Source organism: Bombus bifarius, unplaced genomic scaffold (assembly GCF_011952205.1).
Source record: "Bombus bifarius isolate JDL3187 unplaced genomic scaffold, Bbif_JDL3187 scf7180000009832, whole genome shotgun sequence".
In the NCBI taxonomy this organism is placed as follows: domain Eukaryota; kingdom Metazoa; phylum Arthropoda; class Insecta; order Hymenoptera; family Apidae; genus Bombus; species Bombus bifarius.
Genome location: NW_022885363.1, coordinates 983,198 through 1,002,218, shown reverse-complemented (window position 1 = coordinate 1,002,218; position 19,021 = coordinate 983,198). Strand labels below are relative to the sequence as shown.

The 19,021-nt window shown below is 36.4% G+C and overlaps 2 protein-coding genes and 1 pseudogene across 3 annotated transcripts; all 3 read left to right on the top strand.

Annotated features, from left to right (window-relative positions):
* The first annotated feature begins 734 nt into the window (after positions 1-734).
* On the top strand, positions 735-4,688 carry LOC117215869. 2 transcript variants are annotated; one of them, XM_033462430.1, is made up of 7 exons: positions 735-927; positions 1,501-1,746; positions 1,830-2,084; positions 2,152-2,309; positions 2,484-2,647; positions 2,714-2,856; positions 4,261-4,685. In XM_033462430.1, the coding sequence occupies exons 1-7, from the start codon at positions 925-927 to the stop codon at positions 4,390-4,392; spliced, it is 1,101 nt and encodes a 366-aa protein (XP_033318321.1). In that variant the 5' UTR covers positions 735-924; the 3' UTR covers positions 4,393-4,685. The 2 variants fall into 2 exon arrangements, with proteins under 2 accessions (XP_033318321.1, XP_033318320.1); XM_033462429.1 differs by lacking the exon at positions 735-927 and having other exon boundaries at positions 1,432-1,746; positions 4,261-4,688.
* Positions 4,689-5,154: 466 nt separating this feature from the next.
* Positions 5,155-6,772, top strand: LOC117215876. The gene is made up of 3 exons (XM_033462444.1): positions 5,155-5,465; positions 5,910-6,009; positions 6,087-6,772. The coding sequence occupies exons 1-3, from the start codon at positions 5,173-5,175 to the stop codon at positions 6,405-6,407; spliced, it is 714 nt and encodes a 237-aa protein (XP_033318335.1). The 5' UTR covers positions 5,155-5,172; the 3' UTR covers positions 6,408-6,772.
* A 9,398-nt stretch (positions 6,773-16,170) lies between these two features.
* Positions 16,171-16,746, top strand: LOC117215879 (annotated as a pseudogene).
* Positions 16,747-19,021: the final 2,275 nt, after the last annotated feature.

Below are 19,021 nucleotides of genomic sequence, written 5' to 3'. Positions count from 1 at the left end.
CAATAGGAATTTCGGATAAAATAGTAAAATTTAATAGAATAAATTCATCAGTGTCCGTTTGGGTAACTGTTTCCAAAAATAGTTAAAACAATATTAAAAGAGAAACCTGTTGAAAACTTAAAGAATTCGACGAACATATAGATCAAATGTTAAAATGGTTCGCAAGAATCTCTCGAAGATCATGAAAGAATGTATGGTTGATCCTGCTTTGCACTTGAATGATGTAATTCCGATCCTCAGCGGGGTGCTCTTCTAACGTGTTCGCAATAAAGTCGATCTGTGATGTCTTTGAAGCCTAATCTCCTTTGCAAATGAATGAAAAAATACACTGCGGTCGACTACTCTGATTTTCCGCGGCGACAATCTTGTTAACTTTTTGTCACGATCATTGTGAACCGGCGGTGCGATCCGAGGACCCTTAAGGCCCTCTTCACAATGCAATTATGCGGGTCTACGAGCCGTTTCGTAAGATTTCAGGGCGACTGATTCTCTCGAGCAGTTTGTATTATGGTAAACGAGCCGTTTAAAAGTCGTTTCTTCGTGTGACTCGATCAACTTTTTTGTGTTTCTCAAACCACACGTGAAAAGGTGTTCTTCCGTGAAACGGACTATCTGTAACGAATTCAACAAGATTTATAAAGGCCCAAGTGGATCGATTTTATCGACAGTGGATTTTAAACGAACGTTCGATTTCTTGCGCACGAATAAATCGCCAAACAGATGACGCTGTCGTCATCTTGGAAATACGATTTATGCACATATAACCACAAATCATGAAAAATTATTACAAGTATCTATCATCACTTTACAAAACAGATGGACAATAATGGCACGATAAAGCAAATTATAAACGATAAAATTACAATTCATCCCATAATTGATGGCAGAATGTATTAAACAGAAGGAGAAAAGACTACATCGTGGATGGTACGTAACCTAATTAACACTTTACGCGATTTTTTACGCTTTCTTATAAGGAGCCAATTTTCTTTCTACCTATGACCATAAATTTGTGGATGTACGATTAAACGTATTGGTGTATATAGTGTCGAGACGAGTTAATACTTTGTATAGTCAAATGTGTTTAAAACTATTTGCAGTACAGAGTTAGTCGTCGTTCGCTCAGTGTTGCTCGATATGCGTATACACGGTAATGAGTACATTCGCTCGATATTAATCGTTATAAGATTGCTCGATATTAATTCGTTATAAGAATGCTCGATACTCACTGATTGTCTTAACGATCGTGTTCGTTTATTTATACTGGTCGGGGGAGTACCGGAAAGTCTAAATTCAACTTCTGTTGACGGTCGCACGTATTGTTTTGCCCGGAGTTTATTTATCGTTACGTTTTGTGCGTCGAGACGGTGTCAATGTCCCGAGGCAAAACAACAACACGAGTCGCTGTCGATTCGCATCGTTCTCTGACTCATGTGCCGCTACAAATTTAATCGAGTAAAGAGTAACGCGATTAGTGCAATTGTGATTGTTGGTTATCAGGAATCAAAACGAGGATGCTGCGCGCCTACTTTCTCTTCGATTTCCCCTTCGGCCGGTAATGAACCACAGAGCAATCGTTATCAGACGATCAAACCAGTAACAGAATGCTGCAGCTTGAGGAAGTGTAAGTACGCGAAATCACAAGTAGAGACGGAATTTTGCAACACGCAAAGATTGCTCGACAGGATTCGACACTTGAAGCAAAGTGTTCAGGAGCTAGAATGTGCTCAGCAACAAATTAGACCAGTAAAATGATCTTAATAACTAAAATTAAGATACACTTTGTCTTGTTAGCGAGAATGGTAATTATATCGATATTTGTTTAATAGAGAGTTAATGAGAGGAAAGATGCTCCTTGTCAAACGCAAGATTCATTACGATCGGATGTAAATGATTTTCGAGAAATTTTAGACAATTGTATCAAAGAAATGACGAAGCTGAAAAGATTTTTCGATGACGAAAATTTCTGGTGGAAGATATTCAAGAAACGAAATTTCAACTGTTGCGAACAGAAATTACCACACTTGCATGGTTACTTAGATGGAACTATGGTTACTTTGAAGATATTGGAGGAAAAGATCGAAGTATAAAATTCTTATATACTATACAATTTATAAATAAATACGCATGTACAATTTATTCTGATTTTAGCCGAACGATGGTTTCGTTACTTCAACACCGGTAAAATCAGGTTCTTCGTCACATTCGGCTAAACCGTCTACTCAGAAAAGAAAGTATAGGGAGCAAGACGGAGATGAGGTTGAGGGACGTCCTAGAAAATATGTAGATGCGTCTGTGAATACCGAAAGGTAAAGAAATATGTTTCCGGACTCTTTCGTGGTTTTATAAATTAATATTATAATTTTTTTAAATATTATAACATTAAAAAGAGTCATTTTTTATTTTTCTGCCACATGCATTGATCATCATTTTTACTCTTCAAATCTATTCTATCTAAACTTACTGTAAATTTATCTTTTCAGAATTGACGATTCTTATCAAGATGGAAATCCTGTCATTTATAAAAAACATCAAGACAATCCAGGAAGTTCGAAAGCAAAGAAAGAGGATGCAGAGGTTTACCAAGAGCAACATGATTCAGGGGAACCACAAACGTCAAAAGATAATCACGTGGCTGATACTACAAGTAAATTTTCAGAGAAATACGAATTTATAGTTGAATAAAATATTTATCATCGAGTTTTTGGTTTAGTGAGATTATCTAGAAATTGGTATACTAAGAATGCCATGGATGTTGGAAATATGGAGAGACCATCGGTTACATTTAACAGCGAGAATATGGCGAAAAGATCAATTATTGCTGCTGATATCAGCACATCGATGGATATACTACCGGTATTATTGTATACAGTACTGTACATGCAAATAGAAAAATTGTTACTCATAAATTCAGCTAATCGCAGTATACAAAATTTTATTTCTGTTCCTTTTTTTTCTATAATATAGAATTTATAAAAATATTTAGTCGTTATAAATGTACAGGGTATCTCAGTTAAGTCAATCGCCTCGAATATCTTCTGAAGTATGCGTTGTATGAAAAAATTGTTTACAAAAGTTTCATAGTTTGGAGGGGCATATTATGCGGTGCGTGTATCTTTTTTATAGGTAAAGGCGTTCCAGAGATTTCAAAATCAACTTTATTATTTTAAATGGAATGCTATATTTCTTGCGTCAAAATATGGAAGAATGCTGAATTTTGAATAAAAAAGTATTGACTTTTATTAATCCTAAACCTAATAGTTGACGATTTGTTTTTGGAAAGTTTACTCTGTGTGCCTAATATCAAGTTGCAGATTGAATATCACGCAAGATTTTCGTAAAACAGCGGTGTTTACGTAACGATGCTTATCAGTACTACAGATTTTACCTCTTCGCACTCATTTAACTCCATTAACTGCTGTGTAGTGTTGTAGATGTTGGAGATGATATCAATTGACATTAATACAATGATGAAATCTATTAACCAAACAGAAAATTGCACCCTGAAGAGTATCCACACCAATCGTAATGCATGCTTCACGAATTCGTTCTTTCATATTCTCTGATATCGTTGTTGGTTCACGGTATACTATATTTTTTAACGTCCCCTACAAAAAGTAGTCTAGCGGCTTTAAATCTGGCGAACGTGGCGGCCACAGAAATTCTTCATCGCAGCTAATCCAACAATTGAGAAATTTGTCTGCCCAGCATTTGCCTTGTTACATGTGCGTAATGTGCAGGGCAGGATATAAGCACCGCTGCTTTACGGAAATCTTGGATGATATTTAATCTGCAACTTGATGTTAGTTACACAAAGTAATCTTGCCAGAAACAAAGCGAAATTAATCGTCAACTATTAGCTTCAGGATTAATAAAGGTCAATACTTTTTTTATTTAGAATTCAACAGTCTCCCATATTTTCACATAAAAAAATAGAGCATTCCATTTAAAATAACAAAGTTGACCTTGAAATCTTCACCTATAAAAAAGATACGTGCACCGCATAATATACTGCTCCACACCATGAAACTTTTGTATAAATATTTTTTCATACAGCGCATACTTTAGAAGTCATTCTACGTGATCAAGTTAAGTTAGCTTATACATCCTATAGAATAGTTTTCAAATTTTCATTTCGAATAATTACAAACTATATCGATTAAATCGAATTTGATGCAACAACTTTTCCTATTTATATGTTTGCCGCTGTATATTAATTGTTAAAAATTGTTTATAAATTCGAAGAACAATTTATTTCAGAACTCTCAACATAGGACTATAAAACCTTCGATTAAAGGCTTAAAGAACGTAATGGAAAGAAACTTTTCAGTCAGAAATTCCTTTACGAAAGAGCAGAAAGGAAAGATTAAGAGACAACAAGGAAACCATTAACGTGAAAGACGTATATGAAAGTCGACGTTCGCATGTTTAAATGGCGCCACCCTCCTAAATCATACGAACACTCGTTTTACTTTGATGGACAAATTTTAGTCTGTCGTTTTTTCCATTTCTCCTTTATCGCAACATGCTGCTGTTTTTAACTACCCGTCTCATTGGATAATTTGTGCCGCAAGCTCTTCGAAAACCTCCGAAACATACGAAAAATATGGAGGAAAATGCGAACGAGGTTAATGAAGGACGAGGTTAGAGTATCGATATTTCTTACGAAATTTGACAGATTCAACTAATTGGGCGGCATTAATTAATGATAAATATAAAACCATATTATCGAAAGCTCTTTCCGGTTATTTTTTTGAGTATTGAATTAATGTTTAACTGTAATGTTTAAAGGATCATGACAGAGTCATCATAATAGCAAGGTGCTCAGCTCCTTCACACGATGAAGACTTGAAAGTAGGCACCAAAACCATGCTGATCTTACGCGAATGGGCGGTACTGCGAATTCCGTATTCGACTTCGATTAGTTCCTGTGAAAGCACATATTCCGCTGATGTTGAAGACCCCTAAAAAAATTAAAATATTCAACGATATTGAAAAAATCAAAGATCATAACAACTCACCAGATTAAAAAATTCTATAGACATATCAATATTGAAATTCGTGAGAAATCTTGAAATTGAAACGCGTCAAAACTTCATGGAGTGTCCAAGATCAATCTTGAAGTGAAAGAAACAAGATTAACACTGTGGTAAAGGGAGAAAATGGAAAGATATGCATAAAGAATCCGTGGTCGACATCGGAACAGGGAATAAAAAAGGGATACTGAAGATGAAGAACAAGGAACACGAACCGGCTACAGAGGACGAAATAAATAACTATCAATCGATGCCTTCCGGTGCTCCCAAGAACATAGAACAATTGTCGAACGTAGAACCAGCAGGGTGTTATACGGATCGACGTCGTAAGAATGTGAGAGATTTTAGGACGAAATTTAGGCCGCCATTTTTTCGACGAGGGTGCTCGAAACATTGTACGGGATACAGAAAGGATTTGGACACCTCTAGGTAATTGACGCTATTTCTGTTTCTGTTTTGTTTTTAACATTAGAACTATGCGAATAGTCAAAATGGTTAGCTATAAGAATAATTTTTCACAGAAGTTTTCTAGATTTACAATGACGAATGATATTTTGGTAAATTATATGAATAAAAGTTTGTTTTTCTTTCGTTACTATTAAGTTTTGTATTTTGGTCCTCGGTAGCTTTCGTAAAAACTCGATAAAAATGACAGTGTATCCCTGAGGATTTAAATGAATTTTTCTAAAACATATAAAGAAAAACTTGCTTTTCTTCTTCTGCTAATATACGTTTTCGTATCCTCTGCTTTCCGATTTCTTTAATACAGTTTAATTATATTTTAGATTTAGGCTTCAATAGTCCTAATAGTAGTTCTAGCACTAATTGTTAGGAATTTAGAAAAGTTGTAAGCTGAACTAAGCGTTGCTTCAGTTTCGAATTGACAGTGTGCAAATCGGTAAAAAAGAATAATTTGGCGCACAGGATAAAAAGAAGCAAGAGGAAGTTCCAGCAATTTTCAAACCAAGTAAAAGTGAGAATAAAACAATTTTAATAATACCCGTATGTTAGAATCGATTTGATGTGGTGTACAGACTGTTATACTTGTAGAAAAGAACTACGGAGTCTGTAAAGAAAATAAGAAAAGTGTACAGGGACTTCGCTGCAAGGAGAGTAATGGGGTTCAACTGCGATTTAAACAAGTGCCCGAGCACCATAATAGAGTGCAGCACGACTTCCTGCACGGAACCTACTATGCTCTTCAACAAGTTTCACAAACTGAGGGATCCTGAGAAAATGACAAGGGACCAGGAAGAGGAATATGACAGCATATATAGTCCGACAGTTCACGCAGGAGCGACGGATCACGAATTCAAGGTGCTGAAGGATCAATCTGTGGGAACAAGCGTTGACAAAGAAACGAGCACTTAAAGGCCGCACCGATGTTTTAATTTCGTCCTATCGTAATACGTCTTTATTTCTCTTTACTCTACATATTCTACGAATAAAAAAAAGAACGATAAATATAAGAGTGAAAAAATCCACAAAAACTGCAAAATGAAGGAAACTATATAATAATTTACACTAAAAGTATGTGTTCTTTTTTTAACTCTCTCTTTAGCTCTTAATTAATCTCTCAGATCACTTGGTGTTTTATACATTAAATCTGTAACCTTTTGTAACATCTCAGACTTGAGTTACCGTAACTAAAACAGGATATGGAGATGTTTAATATTTTTGGCTGCTCTTCAAGCCTGTGAAGTCTTATCGAAATAGGTGGCGGATCATTTACGACCATTTCTTGTTAATTCTTTCACTAAAATAAAAAACTGTAACCAATAGCAATTCATTGCCTCATCTACAAGAAGAAATATTTTATACAGGATTAATTAGCAATCTAAATTAAAAGCAGAACATAAAGAACTACTTCGAAGCTGACTTTAAAACATTCGATATCAAACACCTAATCTATAAAAGACGTAACAAGAGTACGGCAAGTCTGTATTAATGAAGTGGCACTCAGTCTATAGCATCGTTTCCGGCCTTCCTCACCTCTTAACTCTTCTGCCATTCGTCGTCCATTAGGTATTTAGTCTGGCATAATAAGCGATCGTCCCAGGGGATCGGGTAATCAGCGGGGAATCAATTTGTCGACGGAAAACCGGCGAGATTGACGAGCGAGATAATCATGGATCAGGAGTCGAGGAATATCTGAGCAAGTTGCGGCGAACATTTCGGACGTCTGCTCGATGATTCGATAATAATGAATTTATAATTCGTCCTCTTGATTATCTGGTCTCTCGGATCGTAGCTGCGATAGCTGAGCAAATTCCTTTCTTGACTCATCACTGGACTACGGATTTTCATGGGAATTTATATTCTTGAGAATATATTTAAAAAAGTAGAACCTGGACAGGAGATTGTTTTATCTAGCAAGTATTACAGCAAGTGCTATACTTTCGATATATTATACATTTTTGCATTTTGTGCAATTTTGTACTTTCAAATTTCTATAACTATAAATTCATAAAAATCCACTGATACTTTTCCTTTATGCTAAAAATCGTTTTAAGTCGTTACAAGCTGTTTATTCGATTGAAACGAGGAAAATGAGATTAAAATATAAAAAATTCGAGGATCGCAGCAGAGTTGAAGCTGTGGCGGTCGGTGAGCTCCTTAGTTACGTGGGCGCTAAGGTGCAATATATCACCAGGTCCGTATTCACCAGGCAAATCGACTTTTATTGCTTTATAGCTGTTGTAAGCCGGCCACGGCGCGGCGCACGTGTAATCTGAATGTAAGGAGCTCGTTATTACCGCGGGACCATTCACGACGCGACTTCTTAACGATGGACAGCACGTCGTAATGGCCGGTTTGAGTCTGACCGCAGGATTAACTGTCGCAAGCTGACGACGTTATCGTCCCTTCTTTTCTCTTTTCTTCTTAGTTTTCATTCTTTTATTTCGTCGTCGTTGTTATTCACTGTGTTCCACGGTTGTGGAGAAACAACCAGAACGACGTGTAAATGGACTCGCGGAGAGATTGATACGCGTTGAATTTAATTATGAGACAGATAGAAAAGGTAACCAGCTGGTGGTGATTATGTCATAGGTAAACTTTATTTTTAAATAAACAAACACATCACTTTTTCTAGATTTATGCGTACCATTCCGTGCCATAATCAATCGATCATTATTGTACTTAACGTTCGGGACTTTGTTCAAACTGAAATACTCCTGCTCAAACTCTTAGGTTTTTGAAATGTGCTTTAGAATTGTCAATAATTATAGAATTCGCAATAATTATTTTATTTTCATACTTTATACGACAGGAAAGTATACTATTGTACTATATAGTAACGTATATTCAACAACTTTATATTAAAAATGCGTAGCATTTAAAATGTATATAATCCACACTACATATTGAAGTTTTTTCAAAAATAGGAGATGTCATAACAGCAGAAATCTGTTAAATCGTCATTTTTCTAATTATACGCTACTTTACAACAGCGATTTATGGATAAAAGTGTACGTAATACTAAACGCAAGAAACGTATCAACGAGATAGTGTTAAGGCGCTAGGAAAAAACAAGCAGCGCCCAACGAAACGAGAGTCGCTCAATGCCTTTACATTCTCTCGTTCACTCGTTCGTTTCTTTCTCCGCTGTGTCTGTGGCGAGCTGTCAACGTTCGACCGCTCAATCCGCGTGATTAACTTTCGACAGACCCTGTCGAGGACAATTTTCCACGATCGTAAGTTCATTTAGCAGCACCCTCCTCTGGTACGCGTATCACGAACAAACACGAACGCAGAAGGATCGAGTGTAGCACGAATGGCGTGTTTTCCTTATTGGCTGATTGAATAATACATGGAACCGAATGGTATTAGAGCGACGGTGCGCGACACGCGATGCCCATGACGCCTGTCATGTCGTGCAGGTCATGTGTCATGGTTTTGACGAGTTGTTTAGCCCGGCCGATTTATCGATCAGGATGCAGCTCTTCGCGTACGATCTGCTCTTCTGTATTTCTCTTTCGCCCTACTCCAATGATTAATAACGCCGGTCGAGATAAGAGGCAGATTGGATTTATGGGAAATTATCTTGACCTATGAATTATATTTCACGGGAATATTATAGGTTTTCAGACTGGTCATCGAAATCGAATTACATCTTTTTAGGTTCATTGTTTTATTTTATGAATTATTAGATATTGAGATAGATTAAAAGAAGGGTTATCTAACGAAGGAAACGAACATTGAAAATGATTATCGAATATCTGAGAAACTCGTTCATCGAACAGTAGTCAGTGTCCTGTGTAGTGGTATATTCGAGATGAGGAAATTGAATTTGTTGTAAATATAATTGAAGATTTCGTTAATGGATACAAACTGGGATTAAGAATCAGCCAAGTATCTTAGTTAATAATCTGTACGGTGAATATATGTTAAGATGGCTATAAGAAAATACCCAAGTGATTTAACCCGTTAATTTATGGTATGGAGCATAATAAGATTTTTTGATGTATTATGAATCAATGTGTAAATTTTGAAGGAATTCTGGGAAATAGAGAAGTGAAAAGTAAAAATAGTCTTTATTACCTATTCGAGATTCACTTTCAACGCTCTGCCGTGGTGTCAATTTTACTTAATTATTCGAATGTTCTAATGGTGTCGTCTCCATCTACATAACCGTGTCTCTTGACGCGGCACGAATCAATTTGTAAATTTTGTGTAAATTCTGTTGAGATTTTATCTCGAAATAGAAAGAGGCAATGCGTGAATGAATGTATACTAGAAATATATTTAAGTAAGTTTAAGTATATGTTATTAAATAGGTTTTGGAATTTGATATTTATTGATTCACACAGATTCAGTTTTTACGTTCACCACCATGTACAGCCATATGAACACACCGGATACACTCAGATAATTAACACGTGGCCAACGCCTAAGACAAAGGAGCGTCGTTAGAAGTCGTACCAACTTAGCATGTAGGAACTAGTGATCATACCAACTTAATATTTTCCTCAACCGTATAAGTATTAGGTTGTTCGAAAAGTGTCTTTCTTTTACAGACCCGTCTTTTACAACGATGCATCTTTATAGGAACATGAAACCTAATCTGTCGAATGTTGTGATATTTATTTTGATAGAACAAAATGGATCATACGTAATTCGATAAAATAATATAAAACGGAAAATGTTGTGCATCCATTATTTCCTTATAAAACGAAAGAAACTTTTTAAACGACCTAATACAATGTGTATGCTAGTCCAGAACTGCACTCTAGCAGTGTTACTTTACAAAAGAGCCTGAAGCCATGAGCCTATGAGTATTTATATGTCGGAGATGAAAGAACATCGGAGCCTTTCCTTTGGAATTTTTGAGAAAATCCCTAGTACTTTAATCTAGACTTTTTATTATAGCTGTACTTAAATAATAAAACTTAGAAGTAGTTGTTTATGATTTAATCCGATTATGTTTGCCCGAGATTTTTGACGGTAGGCTTGGACTCGAAGTGACACATCTGGTCGCTAAACGTAGCCACGGTCACGGGATGCACGTTTTAACCTAACAGAAGTATAGAGTAGTTGTATAGCTCTCCTTAAAAAATATAGTTGACCCGAGGGGTACGGAGAGGTACAGAGAAGAGTACATAAGTGGAGCGCCACTTGTACTGTGGGCAAGTAAGATGAATTCTACTTGTGGACGAGTAAATTGAGTTACACTTAAACTGTGGACAAGTAAGTTGAGTTCGACTTAGACTTTGGAAGAAAGCGCATTTGCTATCCCATTGACCGTGTATTCGTTATTGAACCTAAAATTATTGTCATTAGCACCTGAAGGGTCTAATCACCACGGCTAATTGTCAAATTCCGTAATAACCATATTTGTACCGTTAACTATCATCTATATTGTATAACAACAATGGCTAATCCAAATGAAGGTTCGTTAAACGCCCCTAACCCCAACTCGACATATATAATTACGAAAAATTTGCCTGTATGTACCCCGTTGCACCAACTGTGCAAGGTGTGTTCCTAGAAAAAGCTATGAGGCTGACAGGTCCTTCAAGTTCATTGAGACTTCGAGGACTAAGAAAACTAAACATTAGAGAAGATGCAGAGTTTTTCTAGAAGTGAGAATTACTTCAACAAATTCAAAAGAATATATAAACAAAGACTAACAAAAAGAGGGAATCCTGTCAATACAAAAAGATTCACTAACACCTCCGATCCCCGTATCAACGTATAATTCTCAGTTTGATGTGAAACTCGTGGCCGTAGTTTTCGTACGAATCTCTGGCCGGTTCATCGCAAATTTACAAGCAGCAGAACAAGGAAGGTGATGTCTTGACACGGAGCAAGTTGGCCGCGGCATAAATCACAATGAAACGCACGGCTCATTATACTTGCAGGCACTCGTGTAATTGCTACGGGCGTGTCCACGCGTATTTACTCGCCAGATCCGACGTTTCGGCGCTCGCCAACTCGCGCGACCGACTTGTCTGCATCGTCTGTCTTTTTCTCCCCAGACAACGACGTCGTGTCCAATTCAGTGCTTTTCGTAGAGCGGAAATACCCGGCCGGATATAGGCGTGACGCGTACCCTGTCCTTAAATACAGCCCCGAGCTACACCTATTTATTTGTACCAATTGTACTCACCACGACGACCATGTTGTTTCTAAGTATCTGTTAAGATTATCAACAATCGTTGAACAGAGTTTGAAGTGTTCAATATTAAAATTGTTCAATATTCGGAGGGTGAGAATGTTTGCATACAGCATAGTGAGTGCCTCGTAGCTTGACGAATACTTTTAATATTTTTAAGTATGCCATTTTTGTAGTATGAAGTTTACGACTATGGAATTTAGAATTTTTGTTTTTTATTATTTAATTTGTACTTTACAATTCGTCCAGCTGGACATTTGGTAAATTTTTCTAACTTAATTGCTAAATAACATGTTGATGGCTACCCCCAACGGGATACAATCTTCGAGTTTGGCTATTTTATTAGGTTGTCCGAAAAGTTTCTTTAGTTTTATGAAAAAGACATAAACGTACAACGTTTTTTGTTTTATATTATTTTGTCGAATTACGTACGATCCATTTTGTTCTGTTGAGATAAACACCACGACACTTCACAGACTTGGTTTCACGTTTGTGTGAAGGTGCACTGTTGTAAAAAACACGTTTGCGAAAGAAAGACACTTTTCGGACAACCTAATATTTCTTTAGTGAGGTTTAGTAAGACACAACAGAAAACGGAGAAGTTAGAGTATATTTTGTATGTTTTGAAAAAAAAAAAAAAAAGAATTGGCATGGCCTTTTTTATTTACAAATCCAGCAATTACTTGAAGCGATCTAATGGCAAAAATATACCTATTTATACAATGAGACAGCGATTCCGATGTTGCTTGGATTTCTTGACCATGATCTTTACTCGAATTAGCCTAAACGTAAATAAAACTCGCGATCATGGCTTCTGTTGCGGTTTTCACCAACGATATTTACGATCCTGTGGAGAAATAGAGTACCAGAACGAAATGCAAACAGAAGAGGGTGAAACGAATCCTCGAGCTACCTGCGGTGAAAACTGACCCGGCATCGAGCTTTGCGTTCATACAAATTACTCTTTAAAGTAACTGCTACTAATTTTTCATTCACAAACTTTCTAACTGTTTGAAATCGATCCAATTGTTGAAGCCATATACAATATGAATTCTGAAATATACCTGTTCTTGTTTATAGTAGATAAAACTTTATTTTTATGAACTCATTAAGGAACATAGAGTTTATATATTGTAACTAGAATTATATCTAATAATTCACTAATTTTCCCCAATACGTATTGTCTTTCATTCACATAATAGAATTTGAAAAGGCTGCTGCAATAAATGCTAATGAATGCCAATAAATATCCAATTATAATTAGATTAAATCACTTTTTGAAAGGTGCTAAATTCATAGTCAGTTAACATTGATGGTAATAAACGTAGACCATAAAACTCTTCGGTATAAAACCTATACATTAGCTTTTCTTTTCTAACTACAACTTAAATATCGTAACCTGTTCTCAGTGCTACAAGTCCTTCAATACACGTCGAGGTAAGCATTAACTAAAATTTCGTTTCTACAAACAGAATTCAGAGAAACGCAGTCCTATTGTAATCTCGATTCACGGCGCATAATATTTAAACAGTTGTCAAAAGACAAAGTAACCGTGTTGTTTCGATGGTTCCCAATAAATTAGGGTCAAGTTACGTTCACCCTGCAGGTTTACTACCCTCGTGAAACTGAAACTAGTGGGATCAGTTACAAAACAATGGAAGGTGAATTGTATCCGGGGCAAATTGCCTACTGAGAAAGAAGAGCGGCCACCCGCAGTCTTTTACACTAAAGTTCCACAATTTTCACGCTTTTCCTTCATTCTTTCGCTTCCTCTTTCATCCGCGTCTTGTGCAAATGAAGCGTCACGAGGGTTAAATGGCGGTCAGAGTTTAACCGATACTCTGTCCATTGGATTCGTTATGGATCGTTACTCAATGTTCACAAGAGACAAGTGGACTTTCGAGGCTGTTCGAACTTGAATTTCTTAAAACTTAACACACTGGCTGCTATTGGCGCATACGTTGGTCGATGTAAGTATTTTCTGCTTGGAGAGTGAGAGCTGGGTCAATTCTGACTGATATAGATTTCTGATATTTCTAATTAAACTGCGGATTTTTTATACAAATTCATATTTTTGCGAATATAACTAAAGAAATGAAATCTAATCAGAGGCTTGTCTCGTTCGTTGAATATTGTAATGAATGCTATACTTTGGATATTTTCTTTATTTTTCTGTATTACATGCATTACTTGCATTTTTCTTGTTTTAAATTTGCTGCTTTAAATAAACGCACAAACGCAGATGTCTGCGGAGTCTACTTATTATTATTCTATCAAACTATTTCAATGATTTTATTTTTTAAGTAAATTTATTTATTAGAAAATCCCAATACGTAAATATAGATTCTATTAAAAATTATATAACAATTTTATTCCATTGTAGCGGTACATGAGCTACAGGACAATTCAAATCATGTTGTTGTTTTGTCTCGGAGTAGCAATGTCCTTAGGATACGCACAATGTATTAATAAATAAACTCTGAGCAAAACAATGTCGCAGCTACGTGCAACCATCGAAGGAAGACGAATTTGAATTTTTCGACTCTCCCCCGACCTGTATAAATAAACGGAAGCAACTGAAAAGAGTACAGTTATCAGCGATTATATTTAGCGATTATACACTGTCTTAACGAATCCGTTAGTACGAACGTCTTTCTGTACTTATTTATTTAACATTTTAAATATATTTGACGGTTTCAACAACGAGCAATCTCGTCTAATAAATCTCACGATCAACCATCCCCTACACATTTATGGGAAATTTCAAAGGGCAAGATTGCACAGAATACATGCTGATATGTAGAAATATATAAACTATGCAAATTATACTACCGGTTCTAATTTGTAGTCAGTGAAACAAATTTCTACCGAAGCTCCGTTTTTAAAATTATCTTCGTAAAACTATAAATTGGCGTAAATATTCGCAATCTAATCACCATACGCAACGCGATTAACAATATCCATTTGCCACTAACATTGAAAATATCTATTATATGTATACTTTCATATTTGGCATCAGGAATTGTAAAACATCTTGATAAGGAAATAAGGAGATTCCACACAATCTCCATCGATCTCTACACAAGTCCTGTACACCATTATAAAAGTAAATGTATGGAGGTTGGCAAGGGGGAGGGGGTTGGATAGCCTTTTGAGTCGACTCTTCGATATATCAAAATAAAAAATTCCACGCTTCCGATAATAATGATCCAGTCATTGCTGGCTGAGGGTTAACGGTTAAGTAATACTACTGACTCAACTATTCAATTTGTATAATATTTCGATAGCAGCGAATATTTGATGTGTTACTGGCACCGGGTCGACGATTTGTTATGCAATTTGTTGTGCGTATTTTTATTCAAAGGTACCTAAAGATTATTACAAAGTTGTACTGATTAGGAATTTCGAAATCGTATTTCCACGCCTTAGCTATGTAAAGAGTCGCTGTTTTCTATTAAATTCCTCTGCTACGGGAAACATAGAAATATTTCAATTAGAAATATTTCATAACGTGGAGGATTTACGGCGCATAGTTTTGCTAATTCAATAGGATAGAAATAACGCAATCTAAGATATTGATTTTAATAAGTAGGATATTTGAGATTCTATTCAACATTTAAATTTCTTCTTTACTTTATTAACATATCATTTATTGTTATTTTAATAAAAAATTACAATTTAACAACTTTATGTCATTAAATAGAAAAATAACACGTTGACTAAGTAACGGATTTTATATATCGTGCATGCAACGTTGAAGTGTTGTTGCTTTTTTCAATGCGACATACATATTACACATTAGACAGATTATGTTATATCTAGTATTAAGAAAAAATGTTTATGAATATATCTATAAGATGATAAGAGTACAAGAGTTAGAATAAGAAAGAATATCTATGAAAGAACAATTCATTCATGCAATTCATTCGTTAGATTTTTATTGCAATATTAAACATATTAGAAATTGTAAATGTTTGTAGTTAAACACTTTAGGAATCCTGGCATTATCAGTCAGCAGAAATGCTCATGTTTTAATAGGCATCAAAATAATATAATTTTGTTCTTAGTTTCTTAAAATTCTGATTTTACCTTAATTTAAGCTACCCACATTTCATTTAGTTGATTGGGAACAAACTTTTAAAATGTCGATGAACATTCAGAAACTCTGATGTTATTATTACAATTACAAAGCTTTCTCCTTAGCATTCCAGCCTTACCCTAATCTCCTGTACTTTCCATTTTATTTTGATTATGAACGATTTTCTTATGCGTTAACATTAGATTTACTAAATTTTATTCTTATTGCCAGTCCTTCAATCTTATTCTACTCTTCCCCATTTTTCATCTCGCTATGATTGGGAACAAATTTCCAAACCCTCAGGAAGTATCTAGGGTTGGCAACTAAGTGATTGCGGAATTTGTCAATAGGTAGTCTTAGCATATTCTTTTGTTTTGTCAACGTGTTCGAAGCACCTAGCCTATGTCGTTTTCTTGTTGTTTGGACTTCCATCTTTAATTTAATAAAAAAATTGTATCGATTAGTTATTTAGTTTCGTTTTTATCCCAATTTAAAAATGGAAGAACAAGACGCGCATTTCAGACATATTTTATTGTATCATTTCCGAAAAGGCAAGAACGCATCGCAAGCACACAAGAAGTTATGTGCCGTATATGGGAATGAAACCTTGAAAGAAAGGCAGTGTCAAAATTGGTTTGCCAAATTTCGTTCTGGTGATTTTTCACTGAAAAATGCTCAACGATCTGGCCGTCCAGTTGAAGTTGATGAGACCCATATCAAGGCCATTATCGATTCAGATCGTCATAGCACAACGCGTGAGATTGCAGAGAAGCTCAATGTATCGCATACATGCATTGAAAAAAAAATTAAAACAGCTTGGCTATGTCGAGAAACTCGGTTTATGGGTCCCTCATCAGCTTAAGGAAATTCATTTGACGCAACGCATTAGCATCTGCGATTCGCTTCTGAAACGCAACGAAATTGATCCATTTCCGAAACGACTGATTACTGGCGACCAAAAGTGGATAGTTTATAACAACGTTAATGGGAAAAGATCGTAGCTGATGCAAGATGAACCAGCCCAGACGACACCAAAAGCTGAGATTCACCAAGAAAAGATTATGCCGTCATTTGGTGGGATTATAAAGGAATTCTGTATTTTGAACCTTTACCAAGAAACCAAACGATTAATTAAAACGTGTACGTTGAACAACTCGCCAAACTGAGCGATGCAGTTGAAGAAAAGCGGCCAGAATTGGCAAATCGTAAGGGTGTTGTTTTCCAGCATTATAATGCAAAGCTCCACACATCTTTGGTCATTCGCCAAAAATTATTGGAACTTAGGTTGGGGTGTGTTGTCACATCCACCATATAACCCTGACTTTGCGCCTTTAGATTACCATTTATTTCGTTCCATGCAGAACTCCTTAAATGGTACAATTTTTAATGACGCTGATGATGTAAAATCACGTTTAATTCAGCCTTTGCTGGCAAAAATCAAACGTTTTATGAACATGGAATTATAACACTGCCCGAAAGATGGCAAAAGGTCATCGACAAAAACAGACAATACCTAATTGAATAAAGTTACATTTCTAAGCAGAAATTTTAAATTTTCCTTCTTATTTAAAATACGCATTACTAAGTTTCCACGTAATCATAGTTATAAAACATTATCCCTATTATCTTTCATCTGTATTCCATCTATTTAAACAAAACTAAATTCACAAAACTTCGCCGGGCATTCACAAACACTTATCCACTCATGTGTCACCGGATAGCAAGTCTGCAAGACCCGAACAGGCGGAAACACTGCCACGAATCGGTTTCTCGGGACATTCCGCGAGTGTCACGACACCCGTAGAAAAATCAGAAATTACGAGGTTATCCGATGCGCGGAATGGTACTGGGAACCCACACATGCCACGGCGACAGGGCCTCGTGCACCGCACCCACACGGACGCTCTTGCGGCCCGCGACGAGCACCCACACCAAAGTACGGGGCGCGCGAGTTCACATGCTGGTTTCCACACGCATAATCACCTGTCTCGTCCATCATAAGCAGCGTACCTGGCCAGATGTAATGCGCCGCGGGCCCACGCAAAACCCGTCCGACATCGCAACGTTTCAACACACGCCCACGATCGGTCGGCTCGCTTTCAAAATGTCGTAAGTCAAATTGCCCCGGCCGCGCACCGTTTCATCATCCGGATCCGGGCCATGGCTCGTGTACGAGCTCGCGTATATATGCAACGAACGATGAGTTCGTCGTGTCGATCGATGCGCGTTTTCGATGAAAAATGGTACCTTCCAGGCGAGATTGGTGTTGATGTTACCGTTGTTGGCCAGGTTTTCGGCGCTGAGAGTTTGATACGAGAGATAGGGCGGAGTGGAGGGAATTGCAGGGTGGTTTGGTTAATTTGACGATGGTTAAGCTTCGTACAGTGACAGTTATTAATATTTGGACACGACGATGTCAGAGAAATTAGAAAATTAGCAACAAAGTGTATACCAGCGAGCTTCCTATGTTTCCATCTGCGATCTTTTTTCGCCTTATCGATACTTAGTCTTATCACTAATTATTACATCCGATGGGGAAATGATATGTACAAAATCAGAATATAGGAAGCAGAGGCACATTTGAGTTAAAATTACGATATTTTTATGATTTCACGTCAGTTTCGAACATAATTGTGTTCGATATTTTAGACACGTTTGACAATACTTTTTAATAATATTTATTAAACAATAATATTTATGTAATGTATTTAGAAATATATAGAGAAATACAATCTTTCAGTTTTATTTAGGCATAGTATATAACGCAGCGTCTGAGTCACGTTACTACGTGTTTTAGCTACCTGAGGTGGAAAATCAGCTTACTTATTTTCATGTTTTTCCCTGAGATCGCCCCTTTACTGTAATAAATAAATTTATCACTTCGCGAGTCGGCTATTTCGCAGAACAAGTGTTCGTTTTATCGTTTTTATTTGAGATTTCGAGGTATATATTCAATGAAAGAGAGTGAGTTTGAGAAAATGGAAACTAGAAGCTTCGATAAAATATATTTGCAGAGTACGATAAAGGTGGATCATTGGTTTGAAACGTACAACCAACGATCGAGATTTGCATGCATTGTTTTATAATTTACGGAAAGTAAAAGTGGATCTCCGATCAAGTGCCGCGATAATGATAAAAAAGAAGTGGAAGTATATTTTGGGACAAAGTAGATATCTCTGTAAGAAGAAACTTACGACAAAATCAATAGCAATGTATCGAAGCTAGCGACAGTTGCAATCGAGCCATAAACGTGAAAGTGAATTACAAAAAGAAAGAGAAAAGAAATTCGTT

What these genes read in the sequence shown, in the direction of transcription:
- LOC117215869 (XM_033462429.1), top strand. Translation starts at nt 1,432, where the DNA reads ATGTGCCGCTACAAATTTAATCGAGTAAAGAGTAACGCGATTAGTGCA. An exon ending in CTCAGCAACAAATTAGACCA is followed by an intron (nt 1,747 to 1,829) that starts GTAAAATGATCT and finishes TTTGTTTAATAG; the next exon opens with AGAGTTAATGAGAGGAAAGA. An exon ending in TATTGGAGGAAAAGATCGAA is followed by an intron (nt 2,085 to 2,151) that starts GTATAAAATTCT and finishes TTCTGATTTTAG; the next exon opens with CCGAACGATGGTTTCGTTAC.
- LOC117215876 (XM_033462444.1), top strand. Translation starts at nt 5,173, where the DNA reads ATGCATAAAGAATCCGTGGTCGACATCGGAACAGGGAATAAAAAAGGG. An exon ending in AAGGATTTGGACACCTCTAG is followed by an intron (nt 5,466 to 5,909) that starts GTAATTGACGCT and finishes GCGTTGCTTCAG; the next exon opens with TTTCGAATTGACAGTGTGCA. An exon ending in AATTTTCAAACCAAGTAAAA is followed by an intron (nt 6,010 to 6,086) that starts GTGAGAATAAAA and finishes TTATACTTGTAG; the next exon opens with AAAAGAACTACGGAGTCTGT.